Raw genomic sequence first — 20362 nt, 5'->3', positions numbered from 1 at the left:
TTGGAGCAAGCTCATCTCTAGAGGTATGGCAAACACTCTCTGAATAGTTTGGTGCTAGGTCTCGGTCAAGAGTTCTTCACTTAAGAACTCAAATCCAGACAACTAGAAAAGGGATCGATGAGTATTCATGAATATTATATTAAGATGATGTTGAATCTGGATCCACTAAGAGCTGCTGGAAATCATATGAGTAATGATGACTTTGTATTGTGTTTACTTGCTGGGCTTGGACCTGAGTATGACTCCATTGTTGCTACAATCAATGCTAAATCAGAAAGCATAACTCCATCAGAGGTTTATGGCATGCTGTTGAGTCAAGAAAGTAGGATTGAACATCAGAATTCTGTCAGTGGAATGGATTTTCAAGCAAACATTGCTTACTACAGGGGAAACCAGAGGAGAAATTGGCAACCAAATTTCAATAACACTGGAAATGTTACCAATCAGAATGGAAGGCAATATGGAAGTAATTCTGGTGGAGGCAATTTTAATCCAGCACAGGAGAAAATGAAAGGAAAAGCTCACATTGATGAAGAAACACCTAAAGGACCATGTCAGATCTGCTTCAGGAAGAATCACACTGCTGTAAACTGCTGGTATAGGTTTAAGAAAAACTATGTGCCTAATGTTGTAGGGAACAAAAGAAGTGCTTATGTGGCTGAAAGTGCAGAAACTAAAAGTGGAGGCTGGTATCTTGACAGTGGAGCAACAGATCACGTTACTAATAATCTCAACAACTTAAGCATAAGTTCTGAGTACAAAGGAAATCACCAGCTTGCAGTAGGTAATGGTTCAAAACTTGAAATTGTTTCTGTTGGTTATACATTGCTTTGCACACTTGAACCTGATATCCAGAAATACATTAAACTAAACCACATTCTTTTTGTACCACAAATAACCAAAAATTTAATTAGCATATCAAAACTCTTGAGTGATAACAATATATGCATTGAATTTGACAAAACATATTGTGTTGTTAAGGATAAGAGAAGGGGGATTGTTCTCATGAAAGGTGTGGCTAAAGATGGACTGTACAAGCTGCTGAACCTGCCTCTAAATCACTCTCAAGTCAAGTCTATTTTATTATCTTCAGTTTCACATTCTAGTCTACTTTCAGTTTGTAAAATAAATAAACCAGAGTCCATGATGTCTGTTGTTTCTAAAGAACTTTGTACAAGCTGTAAAGATCAAAGAATCAACCAAACTCTTGATCTTTGGCACATGAGATTAGGTCATCCAAATGTTTCTGATCTTAGGAAAACATTATCAGCTTGTAATATCTCGTTTGGCAATAAAATGTCTGAGTTGTCTTTTTGCAAAGCCTGTCAATATGGAAAGATGCACAGACTGTCTTTCAAAAGTAGTGAATCAAAATCATCTACTGCCCTTGAGATTATTCACAGTGATCTTTGGGGTCCAGCACAAACCATTTCAAACCAGGGGTTCAAATATTACATTGCTTTCATTGATGACAAAACTAACTACACCTGGATTTATGGATTAGCTAGTAAGTCTCAAGCACTGTCAGCTTTCATTGTCTTTAAAAACCAAATTGAAAAAAGCCTAGAGCTGAAAATCAAAACACTTTAGTGTGACATGGGAGGGGAATACAGAGCTTTTGAACCTTACCTCAGAAATGAAGGAATAACTATAAGATATTCTTGCCCTTATACACACCACCAAAATGGGAAGGCTGAGAGGAAACACAGACACCTTGTTGAAACTGGACTGACACTATTTGCTCAAGCTGATATACCTCTTAAGTTTTGGTGGGAAGCATTCTATAATGCTATTTATCTTGTCAATCGAATCAGTACACCTACATTGAATCACAAAACACCTTTTGAGGCCCTTTATTCCAAGAAACCAAGTTATTCTCAAATTAAGACCTTTGGTTGTGAGTGTTACCCTTTCATAAGACCATACAATAGTCATAAGTTTAATTTTCATACCTCAAAATGTGTTCATTTAGGTTTCAGTAACTTGCACAAGGGTTATATGTGTCTAAACTCAAATGGCAGAATTTATATTGCTGCACATGTCAACTTCAATGAGAATTCTTTCCCTTTCCAAAATGATCCAAGTTTCATAGTCTCAAAGTCCACTCGTACACCAGAACCTGCAAACACATTTAGCAAGTTTATCTCAATATCATTTCCTTCAGAAACCCAAAATTATGAGGTAATAGCAGCAAGTACAAGTTCATTAGAAGACACAACTAACTTAGATGATCCTTCTAATGAACAAAATCCTAACAACAACCTTGAACAAATAAATTCAATGCATGATAATGAAATCAGCACACCTGAATCCCAACAAACTTCTTTTTCAAATCATTTTGAACCAAACACTCAAATTCCAGAAACATCTCAGCCTATATATCAACCTGGACCTTCACATCCTATGACAACTAGAGCCAAAAATGGCATATTCAAACCAAAATTGTACAACACTGAAAAGTCCCTGTCTCTTGACACACCTTCAAGTGTAGCTGAAGCTTTGAATAACCATCAGTGGAAACAAGCAATGCAGGAAGAGTTCAGTGCTTTAATGAGAAATCAGACATGGTGTTTAGTTCCTCTTCAAAAAAATATGAAGTTGGTTGGGAACAAATGGATTTATCGAGTGAAGCAAAATCCAGATGGATCAATCAACAAATACAAAGCTCGTTTGGTGGCAAAAGGGCTTTTACAAACAGAAAGGGTTGATTATCAAGAAACTTTCAGTCCTGTTGTCAAGGCAGCAACCATAAGGATTATACTAAGTCTTGCTGTTATAAACAACTAGAAGCTGAGACAAGTAGATATCAACAATGCATTTCTCAATGGGGAGCTAAGTGAAACTGTTTACATGCCTCAGCCAGAAGGCTTTGAAAATTTAGAGCATCCAAATCATTTGTGTAAGATGACAAAGGCTCTCTATGGATTGAAGTAGGCACCAAGAGCATGGTTTGATAAACTCAAGTCAGTTCTGGAGTCTTGGAAATTTACTAGAACCAGATCAGACACATCCTTATTTTTTAAAAGAAGTGGGAATGATGTGATTATGCTGTTGATTTATGTTGATGATATAATAGTGACTGGAAACAATAATGCTGAAATAGAACAACTTATCAATAACCTTAGCAGCACCTTTGCTCTTAAAAAGACTTGGGGAATCTTAATTTCTTTCTTGGTATTGAAGTGATTAAAAATGATGATACTTTAGTATTATCCCAGTCAAAGTACATAAAAGATCTGCTTGCCAAGTTTGACTTGAAAGAATGCAATGGAACTGATACTCATTTGGCCACAACAGAAAAGCTTAGTAAAAACATGGGTGAAGATTTTACAAATGCAACTCAATACAGGAAAGCTATTGGAGGATTACAGTATGCAGTGTTAACAAGACCTGAAATTGCATATGCTGTAAACAAGCTAAGTCAATTCATGGCTAACCCTTTACAACCTCACTGGCTTACTTGCAAACGAGTACTAAGGTATCTCAAGGAAACTATAGATTATGGCTTAACCTTCAAGAGATCTGATTCTCTGGATCTTGTAATGTATACTGATGCAGATTGGGGTGGTGATATTGACGACAGAAGATCAACTAGTGGCTACTGTGTTTTTCTGGGTGAAAACTTAATCAACTGGAGTTCAAAGAAGCAGAGCATAATATCAAAATCATCAGCAGAGTCAGAATACAGAGCTATGGCATTGGCTTGTTCAGAATTGACTTGGATCTGCTCAATTCTTAAGGAACTAGACATCAGACTTCAGAGTACTCCACTACTGCTAAGTGACAGCACAAGTGCAGTTGCTATAGCTACAAATCCAGTAATGCATTCTAAGAATAAACACATTGAAATAGATATTCACTTTGTAAGAAATAGATATTCACTTTGTAAGAGACAAAGTTGAGAGGAAAGAGGTTGAAATTGTTTTTGTGTCTACAAATGATCAAGTTGCTGATATATTAACTAAACCTCTTACATATCCTAAATTTAGCTTCTTCAAAAGCAAACTTAAAGTCTTTCCAAAAGACTTAAGTTCGAGAAGGGGTGTTGAATTAGCTGATGAAGCTGAATCAAATGCAACACACGTTGGAGTGCCAGCTGGAATCAAGCCAGCTGTAAATCCAGTAGTTAGTCTGTGAATGAAAGTGAAATGTACACGTGAGAAGTTGGGAGGTTCCAGATGGCAAAACTGTTATGAAGAGATTCCCATGCAGCTGGATCATGCAGCAATTAGTTAACAAATCAGTACTTATTAATTGTATTGAATTCAGTTAGATCAAAGTTAGTTACTTATTAGTTACATTGCTTAGCTGTAATTAGAGTACTCAGCAAGTATTAGATTCCACTATAAATACTAAGCTGAGCTCATTTCTGTAACTCGATTTGCAATAATAATTCTCCTTTTTCATCTTCAAATTCCAACTATGCATCAAATGTAAAAAGCAAAAAATGCCTTAATTAAAATCCTTACTTAAAAAATGAATAATGATATGCTTAATTATTACCTGTATCTTAAATGATGTACCATCAATTGACAATCTCCCATGTATTTAGAAAAAAATAATTTTTTGATTTATCGTTAATGATATAATTTCATAGAATCAATGAATAAACGGCGTGTTAAATGATAGGAATACTAACTTTGCATCCAAAATCTATAAACGTTTTTGTTTAAAAAAAAGAAAAAGATCCTATTTTGAATTTTATTTCATTGTAGACAACAGGTATTCTCAAAGATGAGTTAGAGAAAGATAAGATGAAAGCATAGAAGACATATAAACGATATAAATTTCTAACTTAAATAAGCATTTATTAACGAAAAAATAAAATACTTCAAAAGAAATAAATTTGATAATATTTATATTTCAATAAAATTTTCACATTCTATCTCAAAATATCTCGTCAAGTAAAAGTATAAAAATACAGAAATAAGAAAAAAAAATTAGCAAAACTTTGGCTGTGCATTTTTTCAGGGAACAGAACTCATGTGTTGTTGATTTTGAACTAAAGGTTCTGCAATTTAATTCCTTTACGATTTAAGTAACCTAATAATTTGCAAGAAATCATCTCTCATTTTTGAAAATTAAACAAAGAAGCTAAATAATAAACTAACCTTCTCAAAGAATGAATTTAAAAAACGTGAGAATTGAGAATTAAAGTTTTAAAAGGAGAGAGCCGCTTAATTGGAAATATAAGAGAGAAGAAGAGAGTCGAACATGTACTACAATTAAAATTAGCTTATTTTAAAGGAATATATACTTTGGCATTTTGATAAATACAAGCATGTACTACAATGATCTCTTATTATATAGCTTAGTTTCCGAGTATATTAATTTTTTTCTTACAGGGGCCATGATCCATTCTTTTTCTTGCCTCCCCCCTAACCATTTGATATTTCTTTTGATGTAGCCGAAGATAATTTAAGAAGTTAAATGTTAATATTGGTATTTGATAAAATTTTTAAAAAATAAATTTTAATTTATCCATCTTATTTTGAAAAGAACAAGAGCAATAGCTTTTCATTTTTTGTTTTTTGAAATATGGCCAATTATTTTCAAGATACCCAAAAAAAAAGAGGAAAAATAGAGAGAGGGATAGTACACTTTGTAATAAACATATTCATAAACACAACATCTATACATTGTATTATTCAATATTATGTCCATTTTAATTACCATGCTCTTTACCATCATCCGAATATATAATACAAATATTTGTTTGATCCCTATATTTTGAGTTAAGTACCCTTTAACTCTTATATTTCGAAAATATCTCAAGATAACCCTAATATTACATATGTGATATTCTTACCTTTATTTTTTTTACATTTACAATAATACCCTTGCAAGAGTATGTTTGCTTTGGTGAGGTATTAAGCATGGCGAAGTTAGCTGGTATTAACTAATCTCTAAATACTTATTAGAAAGAATGTCACAAGGGTATTAAAAAAACTAATTCTTTTAATTTGACAACTATTAGTCAATTTTCTAATTAATTTTTTTATGGATAAATTAATTAATGCTTTCAAAATTGAAGCAAGGGTATTATTATTGTAATGGCAAAGAAAAAAAAGGGCGAAAAAGTATTTAGCAATAGTAGTGTCTTAATGTATTTTTCAAAATGTAAGGACTAAATGGATACTTATTCAAAATATAGGGATTAAATGAGTATATATATATATATAGTCGTTTTCTGATCTGAGATCCTAAAGTGTGGGAAAAGTCCGGGAAAGCTTTAAAATCACAGGGTTTTAAGGGCTTACAATTTGAAGCACTTAAACCGTACGATTGATGCGTTTTTCCGGACATTCCCGCACTTTATAATTCCGGATTGGAACATATATATATATATATTTGTTTTTTAGTCCGGGATAATAAAGTGCGGGAAATGTCCTGGAAAACTTTAAAATCGCAGAGTTTTAAAAGTTTAAACTTAAAGCTCTTAAACCGCACGGTTTATGCGTTTTTCTGGACGGTCCCGCATTTTTAAATTCCGGATTGGAACATATATATATATATATATATATATATATATATATATATATATATATATATATATATATATATATATATATATATATATATATATATATATATATATATATATATATATATATATCCTTATGTTATTCAATGTTAAATTTATCAATGATTATAATAAAATTTTGACAATATAAGGAGTTGTATTAAGACTAGGACAAATGAACTGAGCTTTTCGTACCTACTTAATCAATCATTGTTAAGTAATAGATGAAAAAATAAAATAAAAATAAAATTATAACCATTAATCTAGTGTTAAGCAAAAACTGAGCTTAGTAATGAATTCTAATCTTTAAGCTTATTATACTCAAAAGGCAACCATAGAAAAACTTTGAAAAGCTAAAATTTCATTCTAGAAAAAGAGAAAATATTTACCACATTTTTCTTACCATTACCTGCAAAAAGAAGAGAGTTTCAACTCTATATACAAGGTTCATAACGATGAGTAATCGACTCATCAACGTAATTTTCAGAATACGGAAAACCTAGATAACTAATTGGCAACATTGGTCATTTTAAGTTTTTCTCCTAAAATTGAAAATAAATGCTGAAACGATGGTTAGAGAAATGATCAAACCATCAACTCTGACCCCAATTAATCACCTTTGCCATTTCCGATTTTCCTATCTTGATCAAACCGCTCCACCATTATATTTTTTTAACATAGCCAAAAAAGGAAAAAAAGAGTACAATTGTAGTAAATATATTCATGAATATTACATATACACCAAATATTATTCAGTATTACGTCAATTTTAATTACCGTACTCTTTACCATTATCTAGATATATATACATCCTTATCTTACTTTAGTCATTGTTATAAAATTTGCATAGAAAAATAAGTCATATTAAGCTATTACACTTGGACAAAGATCCTCCCTTCTTTTTTTCGCTTCCTCGCCTTTCTTAGTTTAATGAATGGCCAAATTTAATTTTGAATTTTCTTGGCAATTCAGTTAAATTTCTTTCACTTTTTTACAATTAAGTCTATTTTTTTGGTAGATTTAAAAAAAAAAGTGAAAAAAATTTGGCTTAAAAATTAAGAAAGGATGTCAATTCGTTATACTCAAAAGTCAAGTATAAGAAAACTTCGAGAAACTAAAATTTTAATTTATTCTAGAAAAAGAGAAAACATGCACCATATTTTTCTCACCATTACAACTCTATTTATAAGTTTCATAGCGGTAAGTAATAGACTCATCAACATAGTTTAAGAATATAGAAAGCCGAAATAGCCAATTAGAAACATTGGGTATTTTAACTCTTCCTCGTAAAAATGAAAATCACTGTCGAAACAATCTCTAGAGAAATGATCAAACCATCAACCCCAACCCCAAATCACCTTCGCCATTACCACTTTTCCTATCTTGATCAAACCGCTCCGCCATTATATATGTCTTTGCTGTACTTCTATCATCTTGATGATCACAAACTTGTTAGCAACAACAACCACCTATTCATTAACTCTCTTAAATCATCATTGTCCAATGTGCTAACCAAGTACTATCCTTTAGCCGGACGCGTCAAGAACAGCTATGTAGATTGCAACGATGAGGGAGTCGTTTTCTCGGAGGCTAAAGTCAGCTGCCTACTTTCAGAAATCATCAACGAACTTCCAAGTGAGTTCAACAAACTTCGCCCATTTGATCAGGAAAAAGACGTTGTCAGTATCAATGGTTTACCCATTGCCATTCAAGTTAACATGTTTAACTGTGGCAGTGTTGCTATTGCTGTGATGATTTCTCACAAGATAGCAGATGCTTCGTCTTTGATTACGTTTACCAAAAACTGGGCTGCTGCTGCTCGTGGCGGGAGTGAAAATGTTTTTCCAGAATTTGCGGCCGCCAGGCTCTTTCCCCCCAAGGATGCAGGTGGCAGCTCAGGCGTGAGTGTCGATCCTAGGCCAAAGAAAATTGTGCTGAAGAAATTTCTGTTTGAGGGGCCTAAGATAACTGCTCTTAGAGACAAATATGGGTTAGACAACGGGATATACCCAACCCGTGTTGAGGCATTGTCAGCTTTTATATGGAGTCGTCTAGCGGCTTCTACTCGTATCAAGATTAGTCCTGAAAGACCTTATATGCTGGTCCATCTAGTGAATTTGCGTAAGAGGATGGAACCACCGCTGCCGGACGATTCTTTTGGGAATATTATTGGAGCTGCTGTAACAGTTTTAGAAGAAAATGATGATGATGATCGAATGGTAAACAAGTTCAGAGACGCTATATGCAAAGTAGATAAGGATTATCTGAAAGTAATGAAGCTTGAACACTCAGAACTCACCGACTTAGTCATAACGAATGGTGAAATAGTTGACAGAGGAGAATTGGGTTATTGCTTCTTCTCAAGTTTATGTAAGTTTCCTGTATACGAAGCAGATTTTGGGTTGGGGAAGCCTATGTGGGTTGCTTGGGGTCGTTTGCCTTATAAGAATATAATTCATTTGATTGACACCAAATCTGGAGATGGAATTGAGGCATGGGTTCACTTGGAGGAAGAAGTTATGGCCAAATTTGGAAATGACCAGGAGCTACTTGCTTATGTTTCCCCTTAGCTAGCCCCATCACTCCGTGTTCTCGATCCATAAAATATATTTTTGGTGTTTAAAATTTTGTAATAAGGCTAGCTGGTGCCAATCATTTAGTTATTCTGTGAGCGCTCTATCACGTACTTTGTCTCTTTAGCATTATTTTATGTGAAATAAAGTTATGAATATTGCAATATTACAATACTACTCATAGCTTGCCCTATATATAATTGATTTTGTTATTTCTCTTGATTTTATTTGAGTTTATATATATATATATATATGATTCTAATGATATGAGGAATAATATTATTGGCCCAGTTAAATTCTCAAGAGAATGATCTTTAATCAGGTGGTGGCAGACTCAACTATTTATATATAAGGTATTGATATTTAAAATAAAGAATTCTCATATAATGGCGATAAACAATTGTAAAACTATATGGTATTATATTGTTAAGTAGAAAAAAATTATTTTCTAATTAATACTATTAAATCACAGAGTTTCACAATTATTTTTATTGTCATTGTGTTAATGTTAGGGCTCTTTATCATTTTCACTATAATGTATGTACATGGTAAATTTCACCTCACCCCTCTTATTTATTTGACCAATTAACTTTCGTGAGTTCATAAAGAATAATTTAAAATTAAAAAAATTTATACTTTCATTTCTCTGTTATATATTTCTTCTTTCTCTCTCGTTTTTTTTTTCCATTGTTTATGGAAAAGTAAGCACAAGCAACATAACTATAAAGTCTAGTTCGGCCAACAACCGGTTTAGGGACTTATTTGATAGATATATACAAATTATATATTAATTTGAAAATATATAAAATACAAAGACTCGAATTTTTATTAATCCTGAACCATTCGGTCATTCCTGAGTCTCTTTCACGCTTTCAAAACATTGTTTTCTGCTTTTGCCTTTGTACGCGTAGTAATTTATTGGAGTAAGAAGAACAATCTGTTTATTAAGTGGCATTTTTTTAATATGAATAATAGTCTTATTTTTAATCTTGTTAGTTTGGAATGAAATATATTTTTGTATATCTCATGCATCTAATAAAGTTCAAACCCTAGACCTGAGCTTTAGGAATGTTCGTTACTGCAGAAGCTAGCCTTTGACTTCAAATAAAATATCTTTTAAACATTGCTTTTATAATTTTATTCTTGTAAATTTAATTGACAAAAAAATAAATATATCGTTTTAATAAGGTAAAAAAATTTAATTTTTCAGAAATAAATGCTTAATAGATGTTTAATTTTATTCAGACACTTTCACCAAGTTCTCAATGTTGAATTAAAAAATAAATACTTTTGCTAAAAAAATTAAAGACATGAACTCTTAAAACCACTTAAAAATGATGGAGTAAAACCAAAAATAAAACAAGTTAGTTCAGTTGCATTGTACGATTAATTAACTTCTTAAGCATTATACATTAAATCATCCTAGTTTCACGTGCATGGCAATTGGCAGTTGGTATTATGGTCAACTTCCTATTTCTTATTCATTTTTTCTCTCAGTTTATCAATTAGATATTAAATTTGTATTGGCAGTCTAATTTTGTATTAATAAACATATCATCAACTTAAAAAATTTATGTTATTAATTTTTCCTTCCATTTAAGATTGAAAGCAATTTAAATTTATTACAAATAGATGTAGGCAATTAAAATCTTAAAACTAATTAATTAATGATTTAATTAATTAAATTCTTTTATAGAATGAAGCCCGAGAAAAGCTCCAATATAATTAACCTAATTATATTAAAAGCACAAAATTAATTAAACTAAATTAATTTTTTAAAGATATTTTTCATAGTTACTATTCTCTAGTACTGTTTATAGTTATTGTTTATGGATATTGTTCATATTACTATTCATTTGCATTAAAAATATTAATTTTGCTAAAAACAATAAATTGTAGAAATTAAATGACATGGAGATATTTACGTGGTTTAAGTTAATCAATTCTATACCGACGAGACCACGTCTAGATCAAAAGCAATTCATTAAGTTAAGACTAAGACTAGAGATGGCAAAACAGTTTGGGCCTGGCTCGGCCCATCAACGAATGGGCCTAGTCATGGGCTGAAAATTTAATAGGCCATAATAGATGGGCCTGGATATGGGGTCATGGGAAAATCCTAAGCTTGACCCGGGCTTTATATTTTATAAATAAAATTTTTTTAATTTTATATATTATGGGTTTTACATTTTATATTTGATATTTTTTGTATTTGATTATTAGTCTTATATTTTTTTTATTTGATTATTAGTCTATTATATATTGAATAATCAATTAATCATCTTTAATTTAATTGTGGGTAAATTACCCCTGGCTGGCAAATTTTTTGACAAACTTCAAAAAAATGAAACATTTTTTAAAAATAGGCGAGCAGGTGACAATCCGTTAACTTTTTCGTTAACTTTAACAGGAACAGTAAATTAATTACAAAATAATATTTTTGCCCCTAAAATTAATTACAAAATGACGTTTTTGCCCTTATAATAGCCACAAAATGACATTTCTATCCCTAAAATTAGTTACAAACTATATTTTTGCTTATAGTCAATTATTTTTTATTTTTTAAATAGAAAAAAGTATAAAAAAAATTACATCTAAGTGTAATTAACGGGTTTTTTTTAAATCATATAATTTTTTTTTCAAAAATTCTTGTTGAATCAAACAAATTTTTTTTTATAAATTGTAACGGCAAAGTTTGATTCAACAAGAAATTTTTAAAAAACAATTGTATAATTTAACCATAAAAAGCCTGTTAATTGTATTAGATGTAATTTTTTTTTATAAATTTTTCTATTTAAAAAATAAAAAATAATTGAGTAGGGGTAAAAATTTTGTAACTAATTTTAGGGATAGGAATATCATTTTGTGGCTATTATAGGGGCATAAATGTCATTTTGTAATTAACTCTAGGGACAAAAATGTCATTTTATAATTAATTTACTGTTCCTATTAAAATTAACGGAAAAGTTAATGAATTGTCACCTGCTCGCTTATTTTAAAAAAATGTTTCACCTTTTTTAAGTTTGTCAAAAAATATGTCAGCTAGGGGTAATTTACCCTTTAATTGTTCATTTACTTTTTTTCCCTATTTCAAACTCTATTAGAAATTCATTTTTAAAAAATTATCTAAGCGCAGGCCCAGCTCAAGCCTTTGGGCTTTAGGCCCAAACTCGGTCGTCTAAGTATGGACATGCTTTTGGAGGGCTTGGGCCTGAAGGGCCTTCAATTGCCATCCCTAATTAAGACATTATAACCTATAAATTTACCAAACTTAGGACTCTCACTTACAGTGTATTATCATACAGCTTACTCAACCTTAAACATAAGATTGTCACTTATAGTTTATCACCATACCGCTTACTAAACCTTAGATTGAATCTGCTTTATCTGAATAACTGCTACTCCTCTTAATCCTCGATTCTCGAGGCACTTCGCAAAGTAAACAATAGCAATTCTTCAATTCTTTAATATCTAGGATCCAAGATCAATATAAACTCTTTTATAGAGATGAAAAGAAATAATCTCATTACAAGACTTGAATAAAGAAAATAATTAAACAAATCAACATAACACCATGCGCCAAATCTGGGTTCTCTAGAAAGGAGGCCAAATTTTGGTTTTCTACTTTATGCTCCGTGTTGTGCTTCTTTAATTGTGAAGTACCTCTCTTTATATATGCAATAGGGTTTCACACCCCAAGTGTTTCTCACACTTATACACTCACAATTTGATAAGAAATGAAAATTACAACAAAAACTCTCTTTAAGAGTGGATATGCAAATAATAGCTCAACAATGATTCAATCTATGATGATTTGCGTTTTGGAAGCTCAATATATGTTGTATGATCTTATATTTGCTTGTATTAGTTCTTAGAATGAAGTTTGAGTTGAGTTTTTATAGTTAAAGCCCGAAAACTAGCCGTTATAGGCAAATTCCCGTGCCCAAGCGGTTAGCCGCTTGATTTATCCAGCTAGCCGCTCAAGAATAGTGATATTACCGTTATTTTTGAATTTTGCTACAATAACACTGTTCACTAAAATTACACTTTAGCCCAAAATATTTATAATTATAGTATGGCCTAAAATGTCATAAAACTTTGCAAATAGGTACAATTTCAGAATTTCCTAACTATAGTTGTCTTTCCAAAACTTTTTGAAATTATGATATGGCCCCAAAAATATTATTATTTCGCAAAAAAGTCCTTTTCAACATAATACCCATATTTTTCAAAGTTCTCAAAACATTTCACTTTAGTCCAAGATATTCATAAATTATAGTATGGCCCAAAACATTTCAAATATTTGTAAAAACATCCAACTCCAAAATTTAATAATAATACTTATTAAAATCAAAGATTTCAAAACTTTACATTTAAGTCCAAATTACTCAAAACCACAAGGTACTTTATCTTATAAAAATAAAACCTTTTAGTTTATAAAAAGTAATTAATTAAATTAATCTCTTGAACTTTTCAAATGCTAAATCATGCATCAATTAAATCATACCGGCTTTACAAGAATTTATCGCACTAATTTGTCCGTTGAGCTCTAAACTTTATTCTTGATTTCGCCATTGTGCGTTGAGTGTCTTGAGCTTGATTTCACTTGATTCACTTGCATAAATATTATCCTTAAAAAACTAGTGAAAATGTGAAATACAATATTTATTATTTTTACTTAAGACACACGTTTGTTATCATCAAAATTACATTTTGTGTAGCCCTTTAGGCTAACATGATTGACACGTAAGAAGTCAATTGTAAGTGTTCTTGAAGCCTTGAAGGCTTGACTAGTGGAATCATCAAGCTCGGTGTGCTTGGAGCCGTGGATGTAGGCAAGGTTGGCCGAACCATGTAAAAATCTCTATGTTTGAATCTTTCTTCCCTTATCTTTTTATATTTTGGTTGATTTATTTATTATTGCTTTAAATTCGTTTAAGATTTGCATTAAGTTTTGTTTAAGAATTACATAATTTTTAAAAAACCAATTCACCCCCCTCTTGGGTTGCTAAGATATTATTTCATTTGGTATCAGAGCGAAGTGCTCGTATCAGGACTTAACCATCTAGAGTAAAAGATCTATGACAACCTAAAATGACTCAACCTTTAGGGAAGGACAGTTCACAACTAGACCACCGTTCTTTGACGGGAATGACTACCCATATTGAAAAACTATGATGAGAATTTATTTGCAAGCCTTAGATTATGAAATTTGGTAAGTTGTTTGTAATTGTCCATTCATGCCTATGACAAAAAATGAAGTAGGAGATGATATTCCAAAACCTTCAAGTCAATGGAGTGAGTTAGAAAAGAAAAAGATGTCTTTAAACTCCAAGGCAATAAATGCTCTGTTTTGTACTCTTGATAAGAAATAATTTCATAGAGTATCCAGTTGTGAGAGTGCTCAAGAAATATGGTATAAACTTGAGGTTGTCTATGAAGGGACAAGTCAAGTTAAAGAGTAAAAAATCAGTAGGTACACTCGTCAATATGAATTGTTCCAAATAGAACAAAATAAAAGTGTGTATTCTATGTATACACGATTTACGGACATAGTGAACACCCTAGGAGCCCTAGGAAAGAATTTTTTTAGTAGTGAAAAAGTGAAGAAAATCTTTAGCTCACTTTCAAAAGAATGGAGACCTAAGAGGACTGCCATTGAAGAAGCCAAAAACTTGAATACTTTACCTATTGATGATTTAATTAGCTCTCTCATTTCATATGAAGAAGATTTGACAGCAGAAAAAAGGCATGAGGAGAAAAAGAAAAGCATTACTCTCAAAGCTTTAAAACATGAGAGTGATGAGGAAAGCGAGCTGGATGATGAGGAGATGGCTATGCTAATTAGAAGATTTAGAAAATTCTACAAGAAAACTAGTGAGCGGAGAAAGTTCAGAAACTTCAAGAATCAAAAGGAGAAGAAAGAGTCAATCACTTGCTATAAATGTAAAAAGCCTGGGCACATACGGTCTGAATGTCCTCTTCTTAACAAGCTCAAGAAGAAAGCAATGGTAGCTACATGGGACAATAGCGATGAGGAAATGAGTGGTGATGAAGAGCATCAAGAAATGACAAATCTAGCTCTCATGGCGATTGAGGAAGAATCATTAGATGGAGTTGATAAGGTAAGTGATCTTTCTACATATGATGAATTACATGATGCTTTTAAAGAATTGCATGATGAGTGGATAAAAATTGGTAAGAAGAAGGCATGTCTTAAAAACAAAATGCTAGAACTTACAAATGAAAAGAATGCCCTGGAAAAAATGCAATGATTCTTTGAATAAGAAGATAAAAGAATTAAAATTAAAGAATAAAATGTTGCATGATAAGATTGCATCTTTTAAAGGTAAACACAGTACTTCATATGAGCATGAAAAATCATATGTAGATGAATTGACAAAAGAGAATGAAGTGCTTAAGAAAAAGAATAATGAGCTAAATGAAATTTTGCTAAAATTCACAAATGGGCAAGAGATAACATGCTCAATTCACATAAATGTGTGTTTGACAAAAGAGTTATTGGTTATAAGCCAAATTTGAAACAAAAGTATTATGAGAATTACTTTGTGAAGAGTACCTCTATTAATAATCAAGCTGTATGTCATTATTACAACAAAATAGTCACATGAAAAATAGATGTCCCGTGAAAAAAAATGCATATTATGGTGTGAAATGTGTTTGGGTTCCAAAAAGAACTATTACTGACACTCAAGGACTCAAGAAGTTTTGGGTACCTAAAACTTAGAAACTTTTTCTACAGGGATCAAAGAAAAAGAAAATAAGAAGTGGTACTTGGACAATGGATGTTCGAAACACATGATAGGGAATTACTCTTGGTTTTCAAGTTTTACCAAAATAAAAAACGGTGGAAAACGTATTCTTTGGAGATAACTCAAAAAGAAAAATCATTGGTATCGGAAATGTGGGTAATGTATCCTCTACTCTTATTGAAAATGTGTGTTTGGTTGAAAACTTGAAACATGATTTGCTTAGTATTAGTCAATTGTGTGATAAGGGTTATAAAGTTATTTTTGATAAAAATAGATGTGTTATTGAGAATTCATGTGATGGCAAGATTTTATTTGTAGGAAATAGATGTGTTAATGTTTATACCATTGATATAGATTGTGCATCTTCCCTTGATAAATATTTTTCCTCATTGCATGATGATGGTTGATTATGATATATAAGACTAGGACATGCAAGCATGGATTTAATTTCAAAGATTTCCAAAAATGATTTAGTTAAAGGTCTTCCAAAAATCGGTTTTTAAAAAGATAGAATTTGTGAAGCATGCCAATTTGGTAAACAAATCAAAATCTTTTTTAAAAGCAAAAATCATATTTCTATTTCAAAACCTCTTCAATTACTTCATATAGATTTATTTGGACCTTCAAGGTATGCTAACTTGAGTGGAAAGTATTATGCTTTTGTAATTGTTGATGATTTTTCAAGATACACATGGGTATTATTCTTAGCTAATAAAGATGATGCTCCTAATGCATTTAAAGTATTTTGTAAGAAAATTCAAAATGAAAAAGGGTATGGTATTGCATGCATTAGGAGTGATCATGGAGGAGAGTTTGAAAACCATGCATTTTAAATCTTTTGCAATAATCTAGGCATTGTGCATCAATTTTCATCACCTAGAACTCCACAACAAAATGAAGTTGTTGAGAGAAAGAATAAGTTGATTCAAGAAATGGCTAGGATCATGTTGAATGAAAATTCTTTACTTGAATATTTTTGGGCCGGGGCTGTCAACACCGCTTCTTATGTTTTAAATCGTGTGTTAATTAGATCCTATCTCAATAAAATTCCATATGAGCTTTGGAAAGATAGAAAACCCAACATTGGTTATTTCAAGGTTTTTGGATGCAAATGTTTTATTTTGAACACTAAGGATAATATTGGCAAATTTGATACAAAATCCGATGTTGGCATCTTTCTTGGGTATTCAAACTCAAGCAAAGTTTATAGAGTTTATAACAAAAGAACTCTAGTTGTGGAAGAATCTATGCATGTTGCGTTTGATGAATCTAACCCCTCTTTTGCGGAGAAAGTTGTTGTTGATAATGATGCATATGAAGAACTACAAGAAGAGTCACCAAATGATAAACAAAAGGATGCCCTACATGGAAATGAAGAGGAGCAACATGAAGAAACAAATGCAGAGCAAAATGTAGGTACTTCTCAATCACTCCCCAAGGAGTGGAGGTATGTTTCTTCTCATCCTAAAGACTTGATCTTAAGAGATCCCTCACATGGCATAACAACTAGATCATCTTTTAGAAATACTTGCGAGCATGCTGCATTCATATCTCAAATCAAATCAAAATCCTTTGCGGATGTGGAAAATAATGAATCTTGGATTATAACAATGTAAGAGGAGTTAAATCAATTTCAGAGAAACAATGTGTGGGAATTAGTTCCTAAACCGGAACATCAATCCATTATAGGCATTAACTGAGTATTTATAAACAAAATGGATGAATCCGGTGTGGTTGTAAGGAATAAAGCTAGATTAATGGTTTAAGGTTACAACTAAGAAAAGAGAATTGATTTTGATGAAACGTTTGCACCTGTAGCTAGATTAGAATCCATTAGGATGTTCTTAGCATTTACATGCATAAAGATTTCATTTTATTTCAAATGGATGTCAAGAGTACTTTCTTAAATGGTTATATTATGGAGGAAGTTTATGTGAAACAACCTCCTGGTTTTGAAAATGAAAAATTTCCAAATCATGTTTACAAGTTTTCAAAAGCATTATATTGATTAAAACAAGCACCTAGAGCATGATATGATAGGCTTAAGAATTTCTTGTTAAATAATGGTTTTTCAATAGGTAAAGCGGATATTACTCTCTTTGTTAAGCATAAGAACCAAGATATACTTGTTCAAATTTATGTTAATGATATTATCTTTGGTTCTACTAATGAATTGTTGTGTAAATAATTTTCATCTTATATAAGTAAAGAATTTGAGATGAGTATGATGGGAGAGTTAAAGTACTTCCTTCAGTTGCAAATAAAAAAAAATGAGGAAGGAATTTTATAAATCAAACCAAGTATGTGAAAGACTTACTAAAAAGATTTGGCATTGATGACTCAAAGACCAAAAGCACTCCAATGAGCACAACAACCAAGTTTGACAAAGATGAAAAAGGCAAAGAAGTTGATATCAAAATGTATCGAGGTATGATCGACTTTTTACTTTACTTAACCGCAAGTAGACTCGATATCATGTTTAGTGCATGTTTGTGTGCAAGATTTCAATCATGTCCCAATGAATCTCATTTGCTAGCTGTAAAAAGAATTTTTTATTATTTGAGTGGAACCATAGATCTTGGCCTTTGGTATCCTAGAGGAACTTATATAGATTTGACTTATTATTCGGATGCAGATTTTGTCGGTTACAAAGTTGATATGAAATGTACTAGTGGAACTTGTCATTTACTAGGTCATTCACTTGTTTTATAGTTTAGTAAGAAATAAAATTCGGTTGCACTCTCAACCACTGAGGCTGAATATATTGCTGCAGGGAGTTATTGTGCACAAGATTTTTCGATGAAACAAACACGTAGAGACTATGGCATTAATCTTGAACAAATTCCTATCAAGTGTGATAATACTAGTGCTATAAATCTTTCAAAGAATCCCATTCAGCACTCTAGAACCGAGCATATAGAGATTAGACATCATTTCTTGAGAGATCATGTTCAAAAAGGAGATATTGCATTAGAGTTTATTTCTACGAAAAAATAACTTGCCAATATTTTTACGAAACCTCTTTGAGAAGATCAATTTTCAAAAATTCAACATGGACTTGGGATGATAAAATTTTTGCATTAACATTTCTACCCATGTTATTGAGTCTATTGAAATTGATTGATTGATGATTGTTGATATCTACGAAGTGTTTTGAGCATGATATATAAGTGATGTGTTTAAATTATTAACTTTTGAATGCTTATATAAATTGATTGTTTGAATACATGTGAGGTCATGAATCATGTATTAAACTGGCCCTTAAAACATTTTGGATCAATGAAATGATCTTGGAATGTATTATTTATTAGCCAAAAATTAAAACAAATGTGTTAAATCATGGATAAAATAAACGGATAACCGTTTCTCTATAAATGGTGTACTATTTACAAGCAGAGAGTTAAATCTAATTCGTACTTCTTACTGCGGCTACTATTACCATCATTATTTGGACACTCCAACACAAATGTCCTGGGGCTTGGCTCTGGTTTATAAGCTTATAACAGATCAAGTAGCTCATTAGCAATGTGAGCACAAATAAAAAGTTTTTTCATTGTGGAAGGAATGAAATAATTTTTTATTGTATGGTTAAGAAATGTGATAAAGCCATTATAAAAGTTATTGACATTTAATAAACCGATGAGTTTCTGGTGAATGTACAGATGGGCCCAAGATGCTAATGTGATAAGTGCCTATAGAATTGCAAGATCTCATGGTAGGAAAATAAAAGCATCAACATGATTAAGTATTTCAGTTATTCTTTCTTGCATACCTGAGACGACTAACTCTTCTCCAGTCAGTGAGTCAGACAAACTGTCCAAAGGTTTTAGGGCTCTTGGGATGATGCCTAACACTTGACTTCCTCTGACAAAAGTAGCTTCTGAGACTAATTTTGATAACCCTCGGTTACCTCCTCCATACACCAAGTGTAATTTTCTCTCTGCTATGCTTCTACCAAGATCTATGGTTGCCTCAATGAACTCTTTATATTTGTCATAGTTAAATCTAGAAAGCACACAAATGTTCTTGAATTGTTTATTGGGAGTAGCTGCCATTGGGATACTTCTCAAAAATAATTTGTGAGTGCTTAACAAAAAGTCATATTTAAGAATCTTGGTGACAGTGGGTCACAGCTGTGTATGAGGTAGCATGTCATTGTCAATTAACGTGTAATGCACATGGCTCACGAGTAAAAAAGGAAACAGTAAAAAAGAAAAAGAAACAATGATAAAATAAAATAATTAAAGACAATAATGCAAATGATAACACAACAGTGAAATAAAATAACAGTGAAGTAAAAGGGTATTTACAAGTAGTTGCGACTATGGCTCACATCTTCTTCTGGTTTATGTCCAGAAACGGTTTGAACGCCCTCTATGGGTCGAGGATATGCTTCCCATCCATGTTTTCATATAAACTGGCAAACATAGTTGTTTATAGTCAGATTCTCGAGACTATATCGTGCATGCTCTTTTTGGAATAATGGCCATAAC

General features: G+C 31.7%; 2 protein-coding genes across 2 annotated transcripts; both read left to right on the top strand.

Moving 5' to 3' along the window:
• The first annotated feature begins 3314 nt into the window (after nt 1-3314).
• Nucleotides 3315-3902, top strand: LOC127899399 (secreted RxLR effector protein 161-like). Its single transcript, XM_052432768.1, has one exon. It carries the CDS (start codon nt 3315-3317, stop codon nt 3900-3902), a length of 588 nt encoding a protein of 195 aa, XP_052288728.1.
• A 3852-nt stretch (nt 3903-7754) lies between these two features.
• On the top strand, nt 7755-9279 carry LOC102625849 (stemmadenine O-acetyltransferase-like). The gene has a single exon (XM_006487702.4). It carries the CDS (start codon nt 7816-7818, stop codon nt 9091-9093), a length of 1278 nt encoding a protein of 425 aa, XP_006487765.2. The 5' UTR covers nt 7755-7815; the 3' UTR covers nt 9094-9279.
• The last annotated feature ends 11083 nt before the right edge of the window (nt 9280-20362 follow it).

The sequence above is a fragment of the Citrus sinensis genome, chromosome 8 (assembly GCF_022201045.2).
Source record: "Citrus sinensis cultivar Valencia sweet orange chromosome 8, DVS_A1.0, whole genome shotgun sequence".
NCBI classification, from domain to species: domain Eukaryota; kingdom Viridiplantae; phylum Streptophyta; class Magnoliopsida; order Sapindales; family Rutaceae; genus Citrus; species Citrus sinensis.
The sequence above is the reverse complement of the archived record's forward strand: the minus strand, read 5'-3'. Positions and strand labels throughout refer to the sequence as shown.